The 24647-nt window shown below is 54.7% G+C and overlaps 6 protein-coding genes across 6 annotated transcripts; 5 read left to right on the top strand and 1 right to left on the bottom strand.

Annotated features, from left to right (window-relative positions):
* Positions 1-1764: 1764 nt before the first annotated feature.
* On the top strand, positions 1765-3034 carry ASPACDRAFT_75950 (GPI anchored serine-rich protein). Its single transcript, XM_020204597.1, has 2 exons — positions 1765-2513; positions 2585-3034. The coding sequence occupies exons 1-2, from the start codon at positions 1873-1875 to the stop codon at positions 2688-2690; spliced, it is 747 nt and encodes a 248-aa protein (XP_020059187.1). The 5' UTR covers positions 1765-1872; the 3' UTR covers positions 2691-3034.
* A 4241-nt stretch (positions 3035-7275) lies between these two features.
* Positions 7276-9165, top strand: ASPACDRAFT_12711 (uncharacterized protein; the record flags this gene model as incomplete). The annotated part of the gene is made up of 2 exons (XM_020196998.1): positions 7276-7906; positions 7964-9165. Coding segments are annotated over 2 exons (1833 nt in total), but the record flags the coding sequence as incomplete, so codon positions are not given.
* A 2290-nt stretch (positions 9166-11455) lies between these two features.
* Positions 11456-13842, top strand: ASPACDRAFT_113250 (DnaJ and TPR domain protein; the record flags this gene model as incomplete). Its single annotated transcript, XM_020195706.1, has 3 exons — positions 11456-12302; positions 12365-13526; positions 13581-13842. The coding sequence occupies 3 exons, from the start codon at positions 11456-11458 to the stop codon at positions 13840-13842; spliced, it is 2271 nt and encodes a 756-aa protein (XP_020059185.1).
* A 1112-nt stretch (positions 13843-14954) lies between these two features.
* Positions 14955-17585, bottom strand: ASPACDRAFT_1853415 (uncharacterized protein; the record flags this gene model as incomplete). Its single annotated transcript, XM_020197307.1, has 1 exon — positions 14955-17585. One exon carries the CDS (start codon positions 17583-17585, stop codon positions 15318-15320), a length of 2268 nt encoding a protein of 755 aa, XP_020059184.1. The 3' UTR covers positions 14955-15317.
* Positions 17586-19806: 2221 nt separating this feature from the next.
* On the top strand, positions 19807-22881 carry ASPACDRAFT_11016 (putative serine/threonine protein kinase; the record flags this gene model as incomplete). The annotated part of the gene is made up of 3 exons (XM_020195454.2): positions 19807-20713; positions 20760-20857; positions 20908-22881. The coding sequence occupies 3 exons, from the start codon at positions 19807-19809 to the stop codon at positions 22879-22881; spliced, it is 2979 nt and encodes a 992-aa protein (XP_020059183.1).
* Positions 22882-23221: 340 nt separating this feature from the next.
* nut2 (mediator complex subunit NUT2) lies at positions 23222-23836 on the top strand (the record flags this gene model as incomplete). Its single annotated transcript, XM_020200713.1, has 3 exons — positions 23222-23252; positions 23316-23412; positions 23497-23836. The coding sequence occupies 3 exons, from the start codon at positions 23222-23224 to the stop codon at positions 23834-23836; spliced, it is 468 nt and encodes a 155-aa protein (XP_020059182.1).
* Positions 23837-24647: the final 811 nt, after the last annotated feature.

The following is a 24647-nucleotide window of genomic DNA, read 5'->3' as shown; positions in this document are numbered from 1 at the left end:
CTCGTTCACTACGATGGGGCCGGTGGTCACCAGAGAGAACTGGATCATTCGCGGTGAAATGAGATTACTACTGCGGAGGTGCCTTCAGGGACTGGGCGAGGAGATGGCGGGAAACGCACATGGAGAGAGTGCTGCTCATCGGTTGTTGTTGTTGAGAGGCTACGTCAGAAGTTGCACGCAAACACATGCGCGGGGGAAATCAATCGGTCGAAGTGCAACAAGCTCAAAAGAAGATCCTAAACAAGCAAGGGTTTCACGAGGAATCGGGACGGAGGCTTTAACCCTCGCCCAGCCCGTTGCCCTCGAGCACCAGGCGCTATGGTCAAGACCTGCGGCATTAGTATTGTGATTATTTGATCGACTCCAGTCGGCAAAAGTCAGTCGGGTTGCTAGCCGCATCCTCTTCATAATGAGTTTACAACCTCCTCGGTGGAAGAATCACTTCCGAGCAAAAATAGGACACACTATCCATTGGTTAGTTTTTGGCCCATTGGACTTGACTCGGTAGTCTACTAGGCTAGTCAGGCTATTGAGTAGTATTGGTGTTGACTACCAACAAGCCTTTCGCCGAAGCAAGACAACAACAATAACCACATGAACAGCAAGCACAATGGAAGAAGGTCAAACTTCGCAGCAGCGAGACAGGGGCAATGAGTCGACCCACTGTGCTGGCCACTGGGATTTCGTGGAGGGGAGGACAGCGGGGAAGCGAGCCACAGCGGGATGTCAGCCAAGACGGTGAATGGTCGGTGGCGTCAGGGACAACTTCAGCAGTTGTTGTGTGACCCACGGAAGCGCGCGCTGATTGGCCTAAAGAGGAAAGGTGAAACACGGACTACTAAGCGGGCCTCCAAACGTTTCCTGTGGCTCAGTAGACTAGAGTAGACTAGACTACTCCGTAATTGAGTTGCTGCCCCTGACTCTCATATTGCTGGGTGCGGTGTGACAGCCCAAACTTCTGGGTGTCTCGCCAGTCTCAGCACATACGCATTTTCTGTTCCTCGCTTGTGTACTCGGCATGAATCCTGAAACTACCACAGAGCTTGGTCCGGTCGTTCGAGAAATACTCATACTGCCACAGGGTACCTACATACATGATATGCAGGTACGAGTAAAAGGAAACCTATAGCTGGGAGTGCTATACTTCGACCCCGACCCAGGTACGGAGTAGTAGGGACTACTAGGGACACTAAAGAACCCCTAAGCGCAGAAGATCCAACCAAAAAGGGAAGTCGACAAGGTCGAAAGAAGCAATTGAACAACCGATCATCCATCAGAAGTTCAGAAGTTCAAAACCGCCCGCGCTTGGACCGAACCTGGGCAGTGGGCACAGGGACCAACCGTGAGACTATCCCACGAGGACCATAGTGAAATAAAAGAAAAAAAAAAAGACAGATGAGAGTGGACCCGTTTCTGACCCCTAAACTGCCTATGAGGTTTCGAGTATCAAACTATCAAACTAGACTATACTATCCTGGACTAAATCTACTCTCCTACACCGCGCCCCAAGAGCCAACATTAGACATCCAAGACTTACTCCGTACACAGTAGACTAAGACGCCTGTTGGTTCTCTCCACTCGCCTGCAGCCCGCTTCTCCCCTTTTCGGCTCTGAAACGATCTCCAGGTTAATCTCCGGGATGATACAAAGGCTCTCATTCCCCCCCTCCTCCTGCTCCAGTCTTCTCTGATTCTTCTCTGTTTCTCTTTTCCTCAGATTCAACTGCTTGAAGCAATCAATCCTCTTGACTTCGGTCTGCCACTCTTTTAAACACAGCCCAACTGTTCACACTCTCTTTACCACCAATCCAAATAACAGAATCAACCTTGACGGTTTAGATTTATCACCACACCCACAAACACAACATTCAAGATGCGTTTCTCCGTTGCCACCGTTGCCCTCTTCGCCAGCCTCGTTGCTGCCATCCCCCAGGATGTCGAGACCGTCTACCAGACTGAGGATGTGACCATCATCTCTTGCGCTCCCACCGTCACCAACTGCCCTGGACGTGTCCACTCGACCTCCACCCCCGAGGCTGTCGCTGCTACCACTACTGAGGGCGTCTCTCCCGTTGCTACCACCACCTCCGTTCCCGAGGTCCCTGCTTCCTCCGTCACTGAGCAGCCCACTTCCTCTGTCCCCGAGGGTGCCTCCGCCGCTGGTACCACCGCTGCTCCCCAGGCTCCCGCTGGCAGCTCCCCCGCCGGTGGCTCCCCTGCTGGTGGCTCTCCCGCTAGCGGCTCCGGCTCCGCTCCTTCGGCTCCCGCTGTTGTCCCCTCCGGCGCCTCTGCCGAGACTGCCGGTGGTGCTCCCCCCGCCGCTGCCAGCAGCTCCGTCACTGTCATCGCTGTGACCACCTGCGTTCCCACCGTCACCTACTCCACCGTCACTCTCGGTGCTGGTGCCACTGGCCTCCCTGGCAAGCCCGGCAGCGGCAAGCCCACCAAGTCCGCTGCTTTGATCCCCAGCGGTGCTGCCGCCATCGGCAGCGGCTACCCTAGCGGCAGCGCTACGTGAGTATTTCCCTTTTTCTTTGCAGTGCATGCATGTATGCAGACCAAACAGACGCTAACCCGGTGCACAGCCCCTCCCCCTCTGCTGCTCTCTACACCGGTGCTGCCAGTGCCATCAACGGCAACTCCTTTGCCTTCGCTGGTGCCGCCGCCGCCGCCGCTCTTTTCCTTGCTTAGATTCCCCCTTCTTGTCCATAGTAGCCCCGGGTCCTTCATGAGAGTCCGGCCGTCAACTACGGGCGGGGGAAACCCTATAACCTAGGGCGCGTGTGTATAAATGAAGAGACCCTGTTGGCGGTTTGTGCTATATTTAGTGTCGAGGTTTTGCTTTCTGGGAGAGAAATCCGATTCGTTGCTTGAAATATTTCTTTGACCTATCTAACTTTCTCTACATGCTTCCTGGAACGCCTTGCGGGGTTCAGTGAAGCCTTTTTTGGTGGCTGGATACGATTAATGTAACCCATGAAATTGCTTTCACATACCCAAATCGAAGCAGTAATAGATTACTTTACCAATGCTACTTTTCTTCTCTTCTTTATCTTGGGGTCGATCTTTTTCAGGTTGAATTGTCACTTGATGAATCTATTACCTTTTGACCGCGAGATCTCAAAATTCAGAGTTTGTTGCAGATTGATTATTTGCGCAGAAAACCCCGCCCAGCCAGCCCAACCAAGCCTACGGTGGGTGACCTGCCACCGATCGCTTCGTTCAGCCGTAGGTGGTCTAGTCTGCTGCTGGGGTCTTGACGTGTTCAATTGTGCCCACAAAATCCAGAGGCAAGGATAGGCTGGGCGATGGGGCTGAATCCGGAGACGAGTGGGAGAGAGAGGGGGAGAGAGAGGGTGTGATTGTGCATGGGTGTTAGGTTGGGGGCCGCAGCATCGAGGGTTTCACAGGCAATCCTTCAATCGGCGACCGGGTCGGATCCGATCGCGGTGCGTTTCATTGGTGATACTCGTCCTACAACACGTAGGTGACCAAGCAGAGTTGAGGCTGAAGTATATGAACACTGCCTCCCTGCCTCCTGCCCCCTGTCCCCTGCACACTGCTCACTGCTCACTGCCAGTGAGATGGGTGGTGGTGGTGGTGGTTCATCGCTCGTTTCATATTCTATGTTGGAGTGGGTTATTAGTCAGTCCATGAAAAGCATGTGCTAAATTAAAGTGACTTTATCTGGTCAATTGTGTCACCGTCAGCCCTATCTTTTTAGGTTGGAGAGATTCTTGGAGGTGGTTTCTAGAAGCATCAGAGGAGGGTCTCTGTTATCTGGTCTCCCAACTAGGACGAGAGGGACGTGATGGTGGCTGTGTGCGTGCGTGTGTTGTTATTGCTGTAGTTATCGTTATTTATGATCAATCGATGTTCTCTTGCTGTTCCTAAGGCTTTGCTGACTACGAACTCCGACTCCGGTCCTCCTCTTCCTCCCCCATTCGGGTTGACTGGTCATGTGTTGGTCTCGGCCCGTCGCTTCTCATACTTCCTTCCCTTCCTCCCTCTAATTGTCGGTCTGACAACAACAACAACAACAACAACAACAACAGCAGTCTCTTGCCTCTACTCGCGTTGTACCTCGAACTCTTGTTCTCACCACCAACAGAGACACGCGGAAAAGGGGCCTCTTACTTATCATCCTTCTGTGGGGTGGAGATCCATCTGGAGTCTAATGACCCAAATAGATTGACCTTTTCCGCCGTAATGCAGAAGCGGATACAAGCTCGGATAACAAAGGAAGTGGCAGTGTTCCGAACCATTGACTTGCCACCAACACACCAACGCCTGCGGCCATCACGCAGCCTCCGCTTCCTCAATCCCTTTGAGAGCTCTCAACCCTGAAACATGAGCTCCTTACCATGGCGTCTGCAGTCCATGGATGTCGCTCCATGCAGGAAGGCATGCTTTTTCTCGGCGTCCCCGCGTTCTGCTTCGTTCTGCTTTGGGCATAGTGGTTGCACATCACACAACATAGGGTGCACCACCCCCCCAAATCCTGCTGCGGAACGCCCTCTGCCCCTCCTGGGACTTGGATAGGAGGTTATAGGGCAAACAGGAAAATCCTTCTATAGCGGGGGCAGAAAGCTCCCGACGGATCGGATTCCTGGCTGGTTTCCATACCAAGGCGAACACCAGCCGGGCAACCCGAGTCTCCTCCACCAACAGATTGAGATCGTTCAATCCTTCCCGACCTGTTCATGAGCTGTTTGCTCCACCGCTCCCCTCATCGCGCCCAGATAGCTTGGATCTGGTGAGCCCACAATGAGGCGCAAGTAAGGCTTTCCGTGCGGATTGGCCCTGTTGGTTGTCTTGTCCCATCTGACTTCTTTGTTACTGTGACCGTCAAAGAAGGCCGTCATGACCGTGCACATCGGAGAGTTTAGCAAGACGCTCGGCGTCGTGATGCTGGTGACTCCGCCTCGACTTCATGTCTATTAAACAACAGCGTGGCCGCTGTCGGGACTTTTGTTGTCCAATTTCTCGCATGACTTTTCCCTCCTGCAACCCTCGTACCCCCCTCCACCTTACTGCCTCCCGATTTCGACTCGTACCACCCGAAGCACATGGTCGTTCTCGCGATCAGGTCGTCTCGGCTGCTTGTGCTTTACCTTAACTCATCGCTCTGAGCCCTTCCCCATCGTCGCTACTTGTCCGAATGGATCTCTCGTCGCTGGAAGGCCCTCCCATCGCGGATTCCCGCTTTACTGTCTTCTCGGAGAGCCCAAAGGAATACATGACTGTTCCACGTATTCGCCTTGATACTGGCTTGGCTAGCACACTGCCTCAGCGTCCTGCCTCTGCATGCGACTCTCCCAGGCCCAAGACAGATTATTATCCATATTCACCCCAAGAGCGACAAGACCCCAGCCTCTGCCGCCGCTGTCATTTCAGAATACACTCAACTGGGGACCTGAGCACACCCAGCCCTCGCGAAGCAAGCCCATCGACATCCTCCTACCCGGCTCTCAACCTGCCTCCTCCTCCGCCTTCGTCATCGTTTGCTTATTCTCCCTGGGCGTCGCGAAGTAGGAGCATGACAGACCTCACTCTTCAGCCCGCTCGCACCACTGGCCCAGTGTCCCGCGAGACATCCACTCAACAGGCCAGCCAGCTCATCTGGCTTGAGTCGGAAGAACTATGGGTCCTCAAACCTCCGTCACCCTTGTCATCGGCACCATATCTTTCCCCGCTGGCTCCTCGCCCGATACACAGTGCTACTGGTAGAGGTGGGCATCCATCCTCTCCATCAGTGTTCGATGACTACGCCTCCGACTCGGAATACTCCGACCAGCCTCCACCATATGAACATCACATCTACGATCGGCCGTTCGTTCCGCTTTCCGATCGAGCAAGGGAGGATGGCAGTAGCCGGAGGTCGCGCTGGTCAGCTGTGGCTTGCAGGAGAGCAAACCGGGCTCTCTCGGGCTGAGGAAGACCTCTGACTAGTACTTTGTCTCATCTTGTGTTGGAATGATGAGTGGAAAACATTTTGGAGAGTCAAGCTGTGGTTCTTTTGTTTCTCTGTCTGTATCTTGGTTGCTTTTATGCTCATTTTGGCCCTTTTTGCTGCATCAGAGAGCGATGATACCCCCAATTTGGATTTAATCTTGGTTTACTTAAGCTACTTATACTTTATCGCTAATCAATTGTGCTGATTCCTATTTTTTGATTGTAATATCTTTTACTTGCGCTTCATGTGCCCTTTGCTTCTTAGTGGTGTACACCTCGTATCGCATTCAAACACTGGGGGGCTTGTGCAGAAGTTGGTATAACACATGTCTTCCCACCTACAGCATAACATAGTGACGGTCAGTGAATACTGGACCCGGCCTGAGTCGCCATAACACAGAGAGGAAATCTGCCCATGTCTTCATCCTAACCTTTTTCTTTTTCTTTCTTCACCTCAAGTGTCTTTCATTTCCCACACCACCTACTCCTTCATTCTTTCTCTTTTGCCTTCCTCTTCCCTGCTACGACCGCTCAACCCCACAACTTCATTCGAAAGAATTTATTCGGATAAGCATTCTCAGCCTCGATTTCTCGCTTCTACAAGCCTACTGGCTTTTGAGATACAGCTTGGAATCTTGGCCCTCTGTACCTCGGGCAAAGGAACATGGATCTGACCGCCACTTTGTCGGAGCCGAATGATGTGGCTTTAATCGACCACCTGGCCAAGACACATTATGTAGCTGAACAGTCGCATCGGGATGCTCATGATTATAAGAGGCACAAAAGTGGTAGGCGCTTTGTTGACCTTTTCGCTGGGTGAGCGATGAGATCGGCTAAGACATACATTGCAGCATCCCCATGCCCCGATTTCGCAACGAGGTGGGAAGTCGCACAACGCGAAGTTCGAACTAGGTACTTAGAGCGAGCTCTTGAGCTAGCTTCCTCGGATCAATACAAGCGGCAGCAGGTGAACGATATCGAGTTTGCAAATGCGCTCTACACAAAGTGTTACGCAGAACTAGATCCCGACGAAGCGGGTACCACTTCCTCAATCCAGCGTAAGTACACAAACCCCATTTGCACTTATCTCCTTCATCTCGTTGAACTATGATTGTGATGCTAATTGATGTCCCAAGTCGATGCTTTCAAGATAGCAGTGACAAAGTTGCTGAGCTCCGAGACTGGATCTAGACCGCATCCAGTCCAAGTTAAAGAAGAGGAAGCCTCCGCTGCTATCAGGGAGCTTCCGCAAGTCGTTGACAATCCGGACACTGCGATGAGAGAAGCGCCTTCGGAGAATAACAACGTCGGCAACGCCGCGGATGAAAACATACAGGCGCTGGAGACAGCCGTGAAGAAGGGCCTCAAGGCGCTGGCGCAGATGAGCGAAGTTTTTGGTGCGTCCGATGACTGGGACACTGAAGCCGACTGGGTCACCAAGATCAAGCGAACGATCTCGAAAGCTCGCAAGGAAAAGGTCGTCATTGGGATTGTTGGAAGCACTGGCGCGGGAAAATCATCTTTGATCAACGCGCTAATCGATGAAAAACACATCCTCACTACGGACTGCATGCGAGCATCCACAGCGGTCCCAGTGGAAGTCTCTTACAACAAGCAAGCATCAAGATACAGAGCAGAAATTCAATTCATTGAGCTCAGACACTGGGAGCGCGAGCTGAACATTCTATTTGCAGAGCTTGGTGACCATAGTGAGGAACTTGCTCGCGGCGAGATGCCAAAGGACTCAGAGGCAGCGGTCGCCTTGGATAAGATCATGGCTGTGTATCCAACCTTGAAGCGGGAGCATCTTCTCGAAACCTCGCCTTCGAAGCTTTTGGAGGACAAAGTTGTATTCGACCTACTGGGCCAGAGTATGGTGATTGAAGAAAATGACTCTAAGAGTTTCTCAGAGAGCCTTAAGTCATATATCGATAGCAAGGGCAAGAAAAAGAGTAGGTCCAAGATTTTGACGAAGAAGGGCACTTCTGCACAGCCGATAGACTTGTCAGACGAGCTGAAATCCACCGACCCGGGCATTGGACTGTGGCCTCTTGTTCGCGTTGTGCGGGTCTATGTGAGGGCCGGAGCTTTGTCGACAGGAGCTGTTCTAGTTGATCTTCCCGGAGTTTACGACTCAAATGCAGCGCGAGTGGCCGTGGCGAAGGAGTACATGAATTGTTGCTCTGCTCATTGGATTGTGGCGCCCATTAATCGCGCAGTCAGTGATAAAGTTGCTCATGATCTGTTGGGCAAGAATTTCAAAATACAGATGCACATGAACAGTGCATTCAACGATATTACATTTATCTGCACCAAGACCGACGACATCGTTCCAATAGAAGTGGTGCAATCTCTAGGTCTCGAGCTGCCACCTGTTGAGAATTTTGAAGCATCGGAAAGGTTTGAGGGCTTGAAGATAGAGCTTCAAGCAAGCAGAAGGTCGAAGAAAAAGATTGCCGATGATCTGGACGACATCGAAGAGAAGATCGAAGAGCTGGAGGCGGAGTTAGAGGAAGAAGGTTTCAATCTCGACGATATTATGCTTACTCCAAAAAAAAGGAAGAAGGCCCGTAACGCTAGGAGCACGCCCGAGGAGTTGCTCGCGACCATGACCTTTTCAGAAAGCATTGAAGACCAGGATGAAGCTGAAGGTGATCAATCAATACTCCTGCGCCAGCTGCATAGATACAAAGCCCAGCGGAGGGAGCTCCAGAAACAACGACGCCTCATCCAAAAAAGAATTCAGACATACGAGTTAACTGAGTTTGAGGATCTCCGACGATGCATTGAGGCTCGGAATGACTTCTCGAAGCATGAGATCAGACGTGACTTTGCTCAGACCATTGCGAACCTAGATCGAGAGGATGAGCAGGCTGATAGAAGTATTCCCCAGACTCCGACCAGAGACTATAGTGAACTCGAACGAAACCTTTCGGTGTTTTGTGTGTCCGCTAAAGCTTATCAAGGAATTCGTAGCCGTCCAGAGCCAGACACCCGGGTCGGTGGGTTCTGTCGACTGGAACAGACAGAGATTCCTGCTCTACAGCGGTACTGCGTTGCGCTGACGATCAAATCCCGTGAACGAACTGCGAAACGGTTCTTGATTGCGCTCAATTCGCTCCTCCAATCAATAGCGATATGGTGCTCTCCAACTAAGTCAGCAGCGACTATCTCTGATCAGGAGAAACAGGAAATTGAGGCCGGATTCAGTATCGCACTGCACGACATGACCAAGGTAGGTGCGAAATTAGATTTGTTCCAGCGCAGTCCTGACTAACTACACTAGACCATGGATGAGAGCCGGGATGATTGTATTTCTACCGTCCAAAGAGTTAAGATCATCAGCCTGCTGAGTAAGTCTATAGCTCGACAACGAAAAAGCCGACTAACAGGTTGTCAGACGAAGCATGGCGCCAGGGAAACAAGGCGTTTTCTCCGACGGTTGCATCCTGGAATAGACCTTCACCCGAAGGAGGATTCCGTTATAATACCTACCAAGCAATCTGTCGCCGCCAGGGCGTTTTCAAGAAAATCGTGAGCTGTTTCCTCCCTCTGATGGGTATTGGAATCGAAACCAAGCTGACAGAAATCTAGAACATGAACGACGAACTGTAAGATAGATCTGACGTGCATCGCTCGTAATTAATGGAACTGACCCCGTTTCAGAGCAGTCCCGATGCTTGCCAAAACCAGCCCCGGATGGCGCAAGTAGGTCGAGTGTGCAGCCATATCTTTGAGCTATGTCTAACCTCCTCTAGAGCGTTCGCTAGAAAATTGCCCGAAGCATACAGAACTCTGCGGGAAAAACTGGAGAATGCCCTCAGCCGCTTCCATTCTGAAACCATTCGATCAACAAAGTGGGAGGTCCCTCAAGACACACGCCAGCTCCTACAGAACAAACTGGTTACTTCCCACGAAATGTTGCGGCATAAGATGGACGATCTGCAAGAGTGGAGCAAGACAAAGCAGAAAGAAGCGCTGGACAAATTCAGCGAGAACATTGCTACGGAACTCCAAAAGACCTACGAAGCATGCGCCGAGCATCGAGGTAAGTTAAGGGACCTCACGTCAGGTTGAAAGTGCATTGACTGATCGGCACGCATAGGCATCGGCACATTGCAAGCGGTTCGCACCACGATGTCTGACCATGCCGAGAAGCAAGGGGAACAGTTGTTTCGTAGTGTCTCGAATCAAGTTGAGCAGACCCTTCAAGCAATGTTGCGCGAATTGAAGGTTAAGATCGAGCGGTTGGTCGAGAAACGATTGCAGGACGCTCGCCAAGACTACCATCGTGCCCTTATAGCACCGCACCTCAAACAATGCTCACAGAAGAAGGCGCGCTTCAAAGCTCAGATCCGACATCTTGTCCGTAATGCCGAGGCCGACCTGCAGCTGGGAGTTTTGCTAGGAGGTGGTCTGCCTCAGTCTGGGGAGGCGCCTGTCGTAGACAAACAGCAAGCGGCTACGGGAGCTACTGAATCTGCTATTAATTCTTAGCTTGCGATTGATGTGCAACGGGCCCAAAGCGATCATTGAACTTTGATTGGAGCGCACGGGCCCGGGTTGGGCTGGAGCATGGCAATTTCAAGGGGAGGAGAGGAAGCTTAAGCATTTTGCGAAGGAAAGAAAACGAGGTGAGACAGGATGAGCATGAGGGAGAGAGGGGCAGAGTGGGTGAGGAGGTACGCAATGTACAATACAGTACTTTTGCTTGTTAGCGCACCATGTCTATCGGCCAGACTGTCCAGTTCAGTGATAGTGACCAGCAGCACCCCAGATAGATAGAAAGGGTAGAACCAAATGGAAGCGCTTTGATTGATTGCTTGCTTGCTTGGTAGCTTGGTAGTTTGGTGACTAGCTTGAAAGAGAGGAACTAGACCAAGAAAAATGTTTGATCGAAAGAGGGGAGCATGACGAGGCGAGCAGAGAGAGGCTAAGAGGAGGCCGAATATTGGCCAGGAAACGTCCAGCCTCCGGAATTATGGCGGGTGGGCGGACTCCATAAAGAGTTGGGGCCTGACAGCCGGTGACAGCGGGTGGGTTTATTTTGAGGGAGATTCGGACTTGACCTTGGAAATCTTCTGCTTTATTGCTTGCTCTGTTCTTGTTCTTGCTCTTGCTGTTGTTGTGCTCTGCTCTGCTCTGCTCTGGTCTGCTCTGGGAGCTGTTCTGTTCTGCAGTGTTGATACTGGGTTTGTGCTTATCCCTTCTTGTCCGCTCTTTGTTTGGGGAGTGAGTCAGCAGGATTCAGATAGGACAGAAAGTACGCAGTACAAGACACTGGACACTGTACTGAGTGAGTGATCAATCGAGAGTGTATTGTGGTACAGTGGTTGGGTGTTGCAACAGACGAGCTGAGAGTGTTAGACTTGTTGTTGCTGGTGTTATCATCATCATCATCATCATCTTCTCATCTTCTCTTCTTCTCATCCTCTTCTTCCACCGCCTTCGTTCTACTTCGACACCTCCGCTGTGCTCCACCAATCAGCGGGACATCCACCATGGGTCTCCCGCATCTTTTCTTCTCTCGTCACAAATCATCCTCGCATTCCAAATCCAAGTCTACCAAATCTTCCTCTCCCTCTCCCTCTCCCTCTTCTTCCTCTCCTTCTTCCTCTTCTCCTTCGCCTTCCCCCTTGTCCACTTCTTCTTCTTCTTCTTCTTCCTCCTCCTCCCCGTCTTCCTCTGCGGCGACTTCCACCCGATCCACTCCACTCTCGTCTCCCGCCTCCTCTCCTCCTCCTCCGCCGGTGGCGACCAAATCTTTTCCTACTCCTCCTCCTTCCTCAACTCCTCCCTCCACTCGACCTCCCCCTCCTCTTCGGGCCAAGACTGTTCACTCTTCTTCTTCCTCTCGACACTCTCACTCTTCCTCCGCCGGTTCTCCCCCCGTCTCGTCGACACGTGCTCCGCAGTCGTCATCGGTTCCAGCCTCGACTCAGCACCCTTCCATTCCGCGCAAACCCACCACTGCTCGTCCGACTCACCACAGTCGCTCCTCCTCCACCCCCTCCAAGTCAGCCTCCGTTCGGACTAAGTCAGTCTCCGGTCCTCGTGCGTCGCTGTCTGCCGTCCGGAATCGATACACCCACGACCCCGATTTCCACCCACTTAACCTTCATCCCGACGAACTCCGTCAACTTTCCGCAATGGCTGCTGCTCGCGAAGAATCCCGCACCCCAATGGATGTCGACACCAATGGCGTCAACGGCAAGACCGAACGGAACCCTACGCCGCCTCCCCACCGTTCGAACGGCAACACTGCCGAGGCGGACAACTTCAAGCTGGCCGGTAACAAATTCTTCAAGGATGGCAACTACACACGCGCTATTGAGGAGTTCAACAAGGGTAGGTTCTTTCGCGTCCAGACGCATGCTCTCGCTACAAGATCTAATGGTGACATCCGACAGCCCTCGAGATCAGCCCCGACTCGTCCGTCTACCTGTCCAACCGCGCGGCCGCCTACATGGCCGCTAACCAGTACCTAGCCGCTCTGGAGGACTGTGAGCGCGCCCGCGAACTCGACCCCACCAACACCAAGCTCATGTACCGTCACGCCCGCATTTTGGTCAGTCTGGGTCGTCCGACCGAGGCTCTCGATGTGCTCTCCCGCGTCGAGCCCCCCGCTTCCGCTACCGACAAGGCTCCCGCCGAGAAGATGCTCCGGTTTGTCAAGCAAGCCGAGGAGGCTTTGGCTGAAGACCGTGGTGTGTCGATGGTGCTGTTCTGCCTGGACCAGGCGCGTCAGATGCTGGGTCAGGGTGTCAAGGAGCCTCGCAAGTGGACGCTGATGACGGCCGAGGCGCACTTGCGCATGGGTAACGACAACTCCTTCGGCAAGGCCCAGGATATCGCCATTGGCATGCTGCGCGAGAACAGCCAGGATCCCGATGCGATGCTGATCCGCGCCCGCGCGTTCTATGGCATGGGCGACACCGATCAGGCGTTGAAGCTGCTTAAGATGTGTCTGGGTCTGGATCCCGATATGAAGGCGGCCATCAAGATGCTGCGCACCGTGCAGAAGTTGACGCGCACCAAGGAAGAGGGTAACACTGCTTTCAAGGCCAAGGACTATCGCAAGGCCATCGAGTTGTGGACCGAGGCCGTCCAGGTCGACCCCAAGAACAAGGACCAGAACGCCAAGATTCTGCAGAACCGCGCCCAGGCCTATATCAACTTGAAGGAATACGACAATGCGGTCAATGACTGCACGGAGGCTCTGAAATTGGACCCCAGCTATCTCAAGGCACAAAAGATTCGTGCTAAGGCTCATGGCGGTGCTGGTAACTGGGAGGAAGCCGTGCGCGATTACAAGGCTGTCGCTGAGACGAACCCAATGGAGAAGGGCATCCAGGAGGAGATCCGCCGGGCTGAGTTCGAGCTGAAGAAGGCACAGCGCAAGGACTACTACAAGATCCTCGGGGTTTCCAAGGATGCCTCCGAGCAGGAGATCAAGAAGGCTTACCGCAAGATGGCCATTCAATACCACCCCGACAAGAACCCTGATGATCCTACTGGTGAGGAGAAGTTCAAGGAGATTGGCGAGGCTTATGAGACTCTGATTGATCCTCAGTATGTGCTCCCTTGGATTCCTGTTGATATCATAGCATACTAACGAGTGACCAGGAAGCGCGCCTCTTACGACAACGGTGACGACCTCGTTGACCCGGCTGACATGTTTGGCCGCGGCGGCATGGGAGGTATGCACGGCTTCGGAGGTATGGGCGGCATGGGCGGCATGGGCGGTATGGGTGGTATGGGCGGTATGGGTGGCACCCATATCAACATCGACCCCAGCGTTCTCTTCAACATGATGAACGGCGGAGGTGGCTTTGCTCAAGCCGGTGGCCAGCGCGGCGGAGGTTTCCCTGGAGGATTTTCCTTCTAAGCGTGACCCTAACCTTGTTTTTTTGCATGAGGAAAATGGGCGCATTGCACAAAAAGTCCGTCTTCCGTGTCTGCCAAATCACGATGCATCACAGATAAACCGGGATGGGTCCTTTTCTTTACTCCTTGTCATTGGCATATTCGCTCATACCATACATACCCATTTTCTCGTCGTGCAATCGCCCCATCCGACACCCTCCATCTTCGACAGCCTCTCCGTGTCTCCTTTTATACTCTCCAACCTCACGAAGTTTCTAATACCTTGGAAGTCCTTTCTGATCCCAGCATGCATGACCAACAGAACGATGTCGTTGAATGATGGGTTGATTGACGGTTTTGAATCCGATAGACTTTTGTTTTCTCTTCTTCTAATCTTCATCTTTCCCCCCACCCACTTTTCCCTGTTCATGATGCATGGCAAGGGCAAATCAGGAGGAAAGAAAGTGTGTCTTATTTTTTTTTATTTCTGGTTTCGTGGGCTCCGCTAGTGAGAAAGAATTCTTTCTGGTTTTCGCTACTAGACGATAACGACAGATGAGAACGAGGGCTCCGTGCTTGATTTTGTTAGCCAGGTTTTTTTTTTTACTTTCTGTACTGTTGTGATGGCAATAGGCGTTATATACCTGGGATGAGATGAGTGACTTTTTTAGTGTTTTGCCACACCTTTTATTTTATCTCAATCTTTGTTTATGCCAACTAGGATCTCTATTTTTTGTTTTCTAGATCCTGGATTCGGATGAGATCAATACTTTTTTACTCTTTATTCTTCTTCTGGAGGTTGGATATGTTGTAGATGGGTTGTAGATTGTGAGACTCGGGTGGCCATGGGATTTGTTTGGCCATGTAGTGTGGTTTAGATCGTTTGGCTATGCTGTGGAATTCAGTTTGGGGGTTGGTTGGTTGAATTGGTGAGGGTTACGGTCTGACGGTTAGGGTTCCTTGACAAGGCGAATACCTAGCACTATAACCAGGGGTTGGTATTCTCAGGCCACCTCTACAACACCTAGCGTACTGTGCATCAGACAGGTAGGCATCAGACAGGTAGGGATAGAATAGGATAGGGTAAGATTATATACTGGATGTAAGATGTTCTATGTAACTATCCACATTGACCGAGCGAGAGAAGACTAACTCAGCGGTCGGTATCTCAAGCCCAACAAGCCGAGCCAAGATCATCAAAACGAAGGGGGGGATATCTGAAGCAAAGCACTCAGAACGCGGAAAGCAATCAAACCAAATGGTAGAAAGAGGAGAGAGGGGGGGGTGGAGGGAGTAAGTAGTATCAACATCATCGCCATGCAGTGCAATGCATACAACAGGCGCAGGCAGGCCAAATGCTCATGCAGTCATCATCATCACTATTACCCACATTGAGAACGAGAACGAGAAGCAGGGTCACCGATACCATAGCTTCGGTACCGTACATCCTGTACATACTGCACCGTACCTCAGCCGACTAGGGCACAGCGCGCGAGTTCAATACCCCAACCCGGCCAACACCGTCTTCGTCTCATTAGCCGCCAAGCCGGACACGCCCAGCGCGCGGGACAAGGTGCCGCGCCGCAAGCGCTGCAGCCCAATGGCCACCTTCCACCCCTCGGTCTCCTGCAGCACGAACACATACCGTTTCCCTTCCTGGTCGCGCACCGACGCCCGCAGCACGTGCAATCCCCCACCGGGCTTGGCCGGGGTGGCCAGACGGCACGTGTTCTTGCACACCTTCAGCAGATTAGCGAGGTAGGCGTCCGACTCCTCGGCGGTGGGCTCGTTGGTGCGTTTCGTGAAGGGGCCGGGGGGCGGGCCGCGCGGGGGGTGCGGGTGTTGCGCCGCGTAGCGCGGGCACCACACCTCGACGAGCTTCATCGTCCACGCTTTCACGTCCCACTCGCGCTGGCCCACGCCGCGGACGTCGTCGTCGATGAACAGTCCCTCCGTTGTGATGCGCAGCACGAGCCCGTCGGAGACCATCCCCTGGCCTGCGACGAGTTGCGCCACCGGTGTGCGGAGGAAGGCGTTGTTGAAGGCGTAGACGCCGTGGACGACGACTTTATCGGGGTCCTTTGTCGCGTAGGACCCCCGGTTGGACGGCGGGGGCGGGGGGTCGGTGCGCGCCGTGGATTGGGAGGGCGCGTACGAGGAGGATTCCGAGTAGACGGAGGAGCTGGAGGTGGTTGTTGTCGTGGCCGTGCCGTAGGGGCGGCGGACGCGGTCGTAGGGCCGGAAGGAGTGGGCGTCGTCGTCGGCGGTGGCGGAGGATGTGGTTCGTGAGGTGGTGGGGGGTTTCTTGGTCGGGGATGGGGTCCGTGGAGCCGATGTTGCAGATGCTGCTGGTGCTGCTGGTGCTGCTTTCGCTTTGGCAGCCGCGGCGGCCTCCTGCGCGTCTTTGGCCTTTTTCTCGGCGTATTTCTTCGCGGCGGCCTCCTTGAGGGCCGCGAATTTGGCATCTGCCTCCTTCTTGGCGGCGGCTTTGGCGGCGGCTTCTTTCTCCGCTGCCTCCTTCTCCGCCTTGGCCTGGGCCTCTGCTGCCTCGCGCTCCGCGCGGGCCTTGGCCTCGGCCGCTCGCCGTTGCTCGCGCTCGCGCGCCTGCGCCGCCAGACGGTCGGCGCGCGCCTTCGCCTCGGCGGCCTCTCGTTCGGCCTTGGCTTTGGCCTCGGCGGCTTCGCGCTGGGCCTGCGCTTCGGCGGCCTCGCGCTCCGCTTTCGCGCGGGCCTCGGCGGCTTCCTTCTCAGCGCGCTCGCGGGCCTCGCGCGCGGCGGCTTCCTTGGCGGCGGCCATCTCCTTCTCGAGCTGTTCGCGTCGCTCGCGCAGTTCGCGCTCCATCGCCTCGCGCTCGCGCTGCTTCTGCTTCTCGCGCTGCTCGGCTTCGCGCTTGCGCTTGAAGGCTTCCATCTTGCGCCGGAGTTCTTCCTTGCGTCGCGTTTCTTCGCGGGCTTTCTCCCAGTCTGCGCCACTAGAGGGCTTGCTTGAGGCTGACGGGGTAGGTTCAGGCTCGGGCTGAGGTGGTGGTGGTGGTGGCGGCGGTGATGACTGCGGTGGTGGTCCTCCTGCTTGCTGTTGTTGGTACTGATGTCCTCCTCCTGCTCCGTAAGGTCCTCCACCTCCTCCTGGTGGTGGTGGTGGTGGAGGTGCTGCTCCTCCCGCGTTGTTATTGTATGCGCCTCCCCCATAGTGTTGTTGCTGATGTCCCCCACCCGGCGCTCTCCCATAGCCCTGGTTCCCTCCGCGCGCATAATCATTACCTCCACCTCCACCTCCACCTCCCCCAGGACCCGGGCCTCCGCCTCCTCCGAAGCCCCCTCCCCCTCCCCCACCGAATCCAAAACCTCCCCGCTTCCCGCGATTACTACCTCCGCTGCCCCCGTCACCACCACCGCCGCTGCCGCCAGTACCAGCCTGCGCAGCGCCAAACGCCCACCCAGCCACACCCACACCCACCGCCAGAATGGCGATCCCCATGCCATTCCCGCTGGCGACGGTGGCGGCGTACCACGACTTCAGGATCGGGGAGACGGCCACCCAGACCAGCATGGCGAGGAGGGTGGAGACGCAGCCGGCGATGAAGCTGTTGCGCTGGGTCTGCAGGGAGGGGAGGTAGAGGAAGCCGGAGCCTGCGGAGTGCGGCGGGATGATGAAGATGTCGTAATTCCCCGGCGGGAGATCGGAGGTTTTGCGGTATTCACCGTGGGTGGTGTTCGGCTTGGTGCCGTGGGGTGGTGGAGGGGGTGGGGGTGGACCGTCGTCCATTTTTGGGTGGGGTAATTGTTTTTTTCCAGATGCTGATTTTGATGATGTGATAACAGATGTATGTAGTTGGTTATAGATGGTGGTAGGGCGTGTTTCTTGAGGGGTGCAGGGTGGAGGGTGGAGGGTTGGTTGGTTTTGGCGACAGCAACGGGTGGTCCGTGGGTTTGGCTGGGGTATTATTGTAGGGTCTGGGGTAGAGAGATGGGGCGGCCGTCAAACTCGGTTGTTTTTGAAATTGTGTTTGGGGTGGAGGGTGCCGCTGGCTGGGATATTTTGATTGTGTCCGTCGAGAAGTGTTAATGCAGGTGAGGGAGATGATCGTGTCGGGGTGTTCGTGGATAGGGCATGGTGTTTTAGCACGTCATGAATTAGGCGCTGATGGTGGCAGCGCGTTTCTGATAGGACGGTGTCAGTGTTTTGTTTTTCTTCGCTCTCAATTTTCATTGAGGGATTGGAATAGGAGGAGATGAGACTCACTAATTAGAGGGGGGGGAAGAGTCAATGCGCAGTCAATGCGACGGAGATGTTGAGAGAAGAGAAAAGAAAAGAAGAGAGAAGAGAGGAGAGAGGGGAGAGTTGGAAGAAGTTGTCGGGAGTGGACAATGGACAGTTGACAGACACACTACAAACTAGCCTGTATAGTTACTAGTTAATGTGAATTAGTTGACTGATAATCCTGGCAGATGACACCTTAGTGTCACCCTCTCGGAGACTTCTGGTGGTACTTTGGGTGTTTACTCAAGAGGCAACGGTCGGTGTTACCTCTTCATTGAATCAATTGATCTATCTTTGATGAGCATCTGAAGATGCGTGTGAATGGTGGTGTTTCAGTGCATACGCGGCCCACAGGATGGCAGTTCTCATAGACTCATATAAAGTAAGTATTCCAATCTACGGATCGATACCCACATCGGATCCCCATCTCCATCCACATTTTTGCGGCGGACAAGCGACCCAGCAGATCTCCGAGAAGCCATGGAGAATGATTCTATCAAGGACCCAAGCATTCCAGCCAGTCCGCCAGTCCGCCAGTCCGCCAGCCAGCCAGCCATCAAATCTCCACCACGGAGAACCCATCCGTAGGAGGCTTAAGTTTCGCAAGAATGAGCTGCTGCTACCGTGGGATAATAATATCACCAGCAAGATACACAGTAGTCGAGTAAAATACTGCAGTGCATAGTGGAGCCATGCTCGCATGCTCTGACCAGGCGGTGGTCTTTGTTTGTTTTGGTTTCGACGCTTTGGGCGATGGTCGCCCGGTAGATTTTATGAAGAAGCTATGCTAAAGCTGACATAAGCTATGTCACTGCATCCCGTTCACATGCTTTCCGCCTCAGGCCAGTAACCTCTATCGTCTTGTCCACGGTTGTTTGGCTAGCACCAGTTGCAGCGATGGTAACTGTTTCAAGGTTATTAATAGATGCTGGACTGATTGTCAGTATAGAAATAGATAGACTGACCTCTTCGTCTCTCTCTCCGACTTATCTCCGCCTGACAGCCACGCTGAGATGACCCCGTGAATTGCAGCCACCGGCCAACATCACGGGGATGGGATGGGATGTCTGCCTGTGATGCCTGTGATGCCGGATTGCGTCAACTATCTCGAGACCACAACACATTAGACGAAAAGGCTGGCAGAAGGGCTCGCTAGCATCTGTCTCTACCTCTCACTTCCAAAATCTTTCTTGAAGTAAATATACCTGTTCAACACAACGAAATAGACTTGTTGATAGCATTCTGCCCTCCTGGGTCAAGGCGGTCAATACCCTCGTCTCCGACCTCCACCTCCCCCTGCCCTGTCATTCATCGACTCCCCCCCCCCCTCCCCCATTCCAATCCATTCCGATCCCCCCTCAGTCCTGCTGGCTGCTGTTTGTGCTGCTGCATTTTGCTTCTCTCCCCCGCTACTTTCTGACTCATTGATCTATATTCATTAACATTCATTTTTGGAGAAATCCTCTACAACATCTCCCCCTTCCCCGCGCCAACTGTCCTCTCGTCCCCGTCTACCTCGGGTTCAGCTCCTTAGACCCTCACTATCGTCACCACCACCGATCCCTTGGATACTGACCCCGGGCTCTCGATATCGCTTGATACCTTCTTGATTTTGCGTCCTATGCAGCAGCCATAGACCTCTTTTTGTCCGCCACATCGACCGTCGAGCCCCGAGAGGGCCCCTCCTCCGCCCCTCTCCTCCCCCTGATCCGATCGCTCCCGCAACATGTCCTCCCAACAACCAAACCCTGCCTCGTACCAGAGTCATGCGGCGCCTCATCTGCCCATCCCCGTCTACAATCCGGTAGCGGCGATCGCAGCCCCCGCGGGGACCTTTCTACCCGGGACCAAAGTTCAGGTTGGCAGCCATCGCGTGGTCGTCGAGAAATACCTCTCCGAGGGAGGCTTCGCCCATGTCTACGTCGTGCGCCTACCCCAACCCGTCGATGGCTCCGATCGCGCAGTTCTCAAGCGCGTGGCGGTCCCGGATAAGTCGGCCCTGGCCAACATGCGCACCGAGGTCGAAACCATGAAGAAGCTCAAGGGGCATCGGCACATCGTCACCTACATCGACTCCCATGCGTCACAGCTCCGCGGTGGTGGATACGAAGTGTTCTTGCTGATGGAGTTCTGCGATGGCGGCGGTCTGATCGACTTTATGAACACGCGGCTGCAGAATCGCCTGACCGAGCCCGAGATCATCAAGATCTTCTCCGACGTGGCGGAAGGTGTGGCCTGCATGCACTACCTCAAGCCCCCGCTTCTGCACCGTGATCTCAAAGTGGAGAACGTCCTGATCTCGCGCCAGGGCAGGGCGGCCCTCTACAAGCTTTGCGACTTTGGATCGGCCGCGCCCCCTCGCCCGGCCGCCACCTCCGCCGCCGAGGGTCGGTTGATTGAAGATGACGTCCAGCGCCATACCACCCTGCAATACCGCAGTCCCGAGATGATTGATGTCTATCGGAAACAACCGATTGACGAGAAGAGCGATATCTGGGCCCTGGGGGTCCTCTTGTACAAGCTGTGTTATTATACCACCCCGTTCGAAGAGGTTGGCCAGATGGCGATCTTGAATGCCAGTTACAAGTTCCCGAGTTACCCGGCCTTCTCGGAACGCCTGAAGATGCTGATCGGTAGGTTCCCCGAGCATTGTAGTGATGGCCGCGCTAACCCAGCCAGCTTGGATGTTGAAGGAACTTCCGCAGAAGCGGCCGAATATTTATGAAGTGGTGCGCGAGGTCTGTCACATGCAGGGCAAGGACGTCCCCATCGGTGATGTAAGTACTGCGGTTACCTGTCACATTGCTTGTCCTAACAACTCGGACAGATCTACGCTGCTCGCTCCACATCGGAAGCCCGCCGGTATCAGGAATTACCGCCCTCTCCCACCGAGGCGCCACAGGTTGGTGCCGTCTTCTCTCCGCCGGTCCAGGAGACTCAGATCATTCCTGAGATCGCGCCGATGCGCCGCGGCCGTCCGACGAGACCGACGCAGTCCTCGCACCACTCGGCCAAGCCCAGTCCGTCCCCATTCCGGGGCTCCGGGGATCCTTTCTCCGTCCTTGACAATGCCCAGCGTCCCCGCGACTCAGCGGACGAATTTACCAACCGTTTCCCTTCGTTGGATCAATTCCAGATTTTGCACGAGAAGGGGGGTAAGTTCGACTTTGAGTCTGCCGTGCCGGAGTCTAGTCCGGAAGGTGATGACCTTGCGCGGCGCCTCACCAATGCGCTGGCGGACGATGCCTTTGCCAAGCACCAGTCGCCGGGTCCGGAGGGATCTACCAGCCAGCGTCCCACGCAACCTCCGTCGACCCAATCTGCTCCGGTCGAACGCGTCGAGAATGCGCGCGATGAAGGACGCGCCTCGGTGCCGCTGTACCAACCTGCCCCGCAGCGACCTACTATGGTCTCGACTGGTACGATGACCTCACCGCCGCCGACGCCTGGTGTGGCCGATTACAAGCCGTCTAGTCGCCCTGTTTACAAGTTCCCCCCGGCCGACCATCAGCGACGCCCATCCAGCCACAAGCAGCCATCAGAGTCGGACCTCAAAGCCAAAGCTCCATCGCCGTCCATGAACGCCGTGGTCCAACCTCGAGGGTCCTCTGATCGGATCTCGGATTTGTCGGCGTCACCCCGACCCTCCCTCGAAGGCGGCCGACCCAGCAATCTGGAGGTGGGCGAGCTGGCAGGGCGTTCGCGCTCGGCCAACGGTCGTTCCCGCCCAGTGTCGGTCCATGCTGGGGCACGATACGACCTACCCCGTGGGTCGGAGAGCGCGCGCTCGTCCCTGGATCTGCCCCGGTCGCCCTACTATGAGGGCGGGGCACCGTTGCAGCATGCGCGGACGGAGGCGGACTCGCTGGCCAACATCTCGTCGGACGTGGACTATCTACGCGCGCGGGAAGAAGAAAGCAACAAGAAGCGCGACAAGCGGTACAGTGGTACAGCCAAACACGGCAAACGGTCGAGCTTGTCGACCTTGTCGCTGTCCGGCACCAAGATGTTTGCGGGGCGGTTCGGCGACGCCTTTCGACGGTTCGAGCACAGTAACTCGGAGAGCAAAGTGCAGTCACCCGTTACCGAAGAGGCACCCAACAAGTCTCCGATGATGCTCACGAGTGCGGATCTGACCTCGGAGCCGGCCAGCGAGCTGATCGACATGGACGGCAACGAGGATATCTCGCCGGAGATGCGGCGGGAGCTGGAGCGGCGCCGGCTCTCCCAGGAGGAGAAGCGAGTCGCCAACGCGGCCGCCGAGTATCGGAAACGGGTGACTGAAGGCGGACAGCCTGGGGCTGGGGCTGGTGGGTGGCGCGACGGGCCACGGTCGCAGGCGATCCAGAACAAGGTGCAGTCACTCTTAGGCGAGTCGGCCCGGGCTCCTCCGCCGCCCAAGACGGCGACGGGCTACGGACGATACACGGACGAGACGGCGGGGGCTTTGCCGGCAAAGCCTACGGAACTGCGGTCGAGCCGGGCGAGTGCGCCAGCCGAGCAGCCGACGAGCATTGGCAAACAAGCTACGGCCAGCGGGCGACCGGGGTCTTCGTCGGGGGCACCACGTCCGGCGCTGCCGCCCAAACCGAAGAGTCTGCGCATGCCCACGGGGACGGAAGGCCAAGCGGGCAGTCAGGATCGGAGTCCCACGGTGGCGGCGACGCCAGCCAGTGCGGGCGGGGAGGATTGGGAGGCCAACTTCAGTCGGCGGTTTCCGAGTCTATCGGGATTAGAGATGGAGACGGAGATTGAGTTGCCGCGGGTGGCTCCTAATAGTCTACGGACAAAGGAGGTATAGTTGGTCGTTGGTATACATATATGCTTAGAGCGTGGTTGTGAGCGATGTGAGCGTGTGAGCTATAATTGTATCGGTGGCGTGGATAGACTTGTTCAAAGCTAATAACTTACTGCTGCATATGATTTCTAGAGGCTGGAGTCGTTTCGATGGATCGATTGTTGAGACATTATAGATCAGATTGATTGTATATTCATAGATTGTTGCTCGGGCACCGGGGGCGGTGGATATCCCGAAGCGGTTAGCGCAATTCTTCCGTACTTCTCCTCTTGTCGTGGTTTGGTTTCTTTCTCCGCACCACCTCCGAGACATTTCAGCTTCTCATCACCAAGCACTCATCACCATGGCCCCAGTAACCCTCACCACCGTCGACCGTACGTTCTTACTCAATGCATCACATTACCGTATACTAATGTATCCCAACCCCTCACAAACAGATGACCTAAAAGAAATCATTCAACACCTATTCGAGATCCAATCCGCCGTCCACGGGTACCTCGGTCCGGAGACCCAACAAGAGCTCGTCCGGAAGATGTACGTTGTGCCGTTTCCCTCTCCCTCCCCCCCCCCCCTTTCAACCCAAACAACCCCTAATACTAACTCCCTCGGCAAAACCAGCAAAAACCTCACCCTCGCCCTCCAAACCCTCCAAACCCACACCGCCCCCACCAACCCGGACGCCACCTCGACTGCCAGTAACAACCCGCAGGACCCTCCCCTGGGGAGCGTGCAGCTCCCGCCGGAGATTATTGATTACGTCGACGCGGCGCGCAACCCGGACATCTACACACGCGAGTTCGTGGAGCTGGTGCAGCGCGGCAACCAGGACCTCAAGGGGAAGAAGGAGGCGTTCCGCGGATTTCGGGACGTGCTGGCGCGGGAGATCCGCGGCGCCATGCCCGAGTGTCGCGGGGAGGTGAGGCGGGTGTTGGAGATGACGGGGGGAGAGGAGGAGTGATTTTTTGGGTTGCATTAATAGGAAAGCTGGGGGGCGTTGTTTTTTCTTTGTTGGTTTTAAGGGGAAAAGGAGGGTTTTTGTTGTATCGTGTTGCGAGCTTGGGTTTTCAATGTGGATGGCGTTGCTGGGGGTTTATGTCATAGCGTTTCAGAGTTCGGGAGTATTGGTTTCTCAAGGCTCACTGGATGATGCATCAGGGTCAATAAATGCCGATCAATTAAATGGGTGAAGCAGCAGGCAGGCAGGCAGGCAGGCAGTGCTGGGGCTGGAATGATACTACTCATAATCCATCTGAACCAAAAATAACCCTTACGTATCCGAAAGGTGAATGACATTTCCAGGTCCACGTGTTGCCGGCGGACGCAGGGGATGATCGCATCGCGATTGTAGACACAGAGCTGGGAATGATATCAGTTGACAAGTATGTGTAAGATAATGAATACCAATTAATAACCAGTAATATATCGACTACGCCGCCAATCAAGGGAGTGACGAGTCGAGTGGAGCTGTCTTTTTCTTGTCTGTCCTTGTCTGTCCTTGTCTTTTCCCCGCGTTTGTTTGTCGGTCAATCTGGGCCTAGTAAAGGATGACTGCATAAGTTAGTACTTAGTATCTTCTCGTGACTCGCTGCCTGTTCTTCCTCTCCTCTCCTCTCTCTCTCTCTCTCTCTCTCTCTCTCTCTCTCTCTCTCTCTCTCTCTCTCTCTCTCTCTCTCTCTCTCTCTCTCTCTCTCTCTCTCTCTCTCTCTCTCTCTCTCTCTCTCTCTCTCTCTCTCTCTCTCTCTCTCTCTCTCTCTCTCTCTCTCTCTCTC

The sequence above is a fragment of the Aspergillus aculeatus genome (genome assembly GCF_001890905.1).
Source record: "Aspergillus aculeatus ATCC 16872 unplaced genomic scaffold ASPACscaffold_3, whole genome shotgun sequence".
Classification (NCBI taxonomy): Eukaryota; Fungi; Ascomycota; class Eurotiomycetes; order Eurotiales; family Aspergillaceae; genus Aspergillus; species Aspergillus aculeatus.
The sequence above is the reverse complement of the archived record's forward strand: the minus strand, read 5'-3'. Positions and strand labels throughout refer to the sequence as shown.

What these genes read in the sequence shown, in the direction of transcription:
- ASPACDRAFT_75950 (XM_020204597.1), top strand. Translation starts at nt 1,873, where the DNA reads ATGCGTTTCTCCGTTGCCACCGTTGCCCTCTTCGCCAGCCTCGTTGCT. An exon ending in TACCCTAGCGGCAGCGCTAC is followed by an intron (nt 2,514 to 2,584) that starts GTGAGTATTTCC and finishes CCCGGTGCACAG; the next exon opens with CCCCTCCCCCTCTGCTGCTC.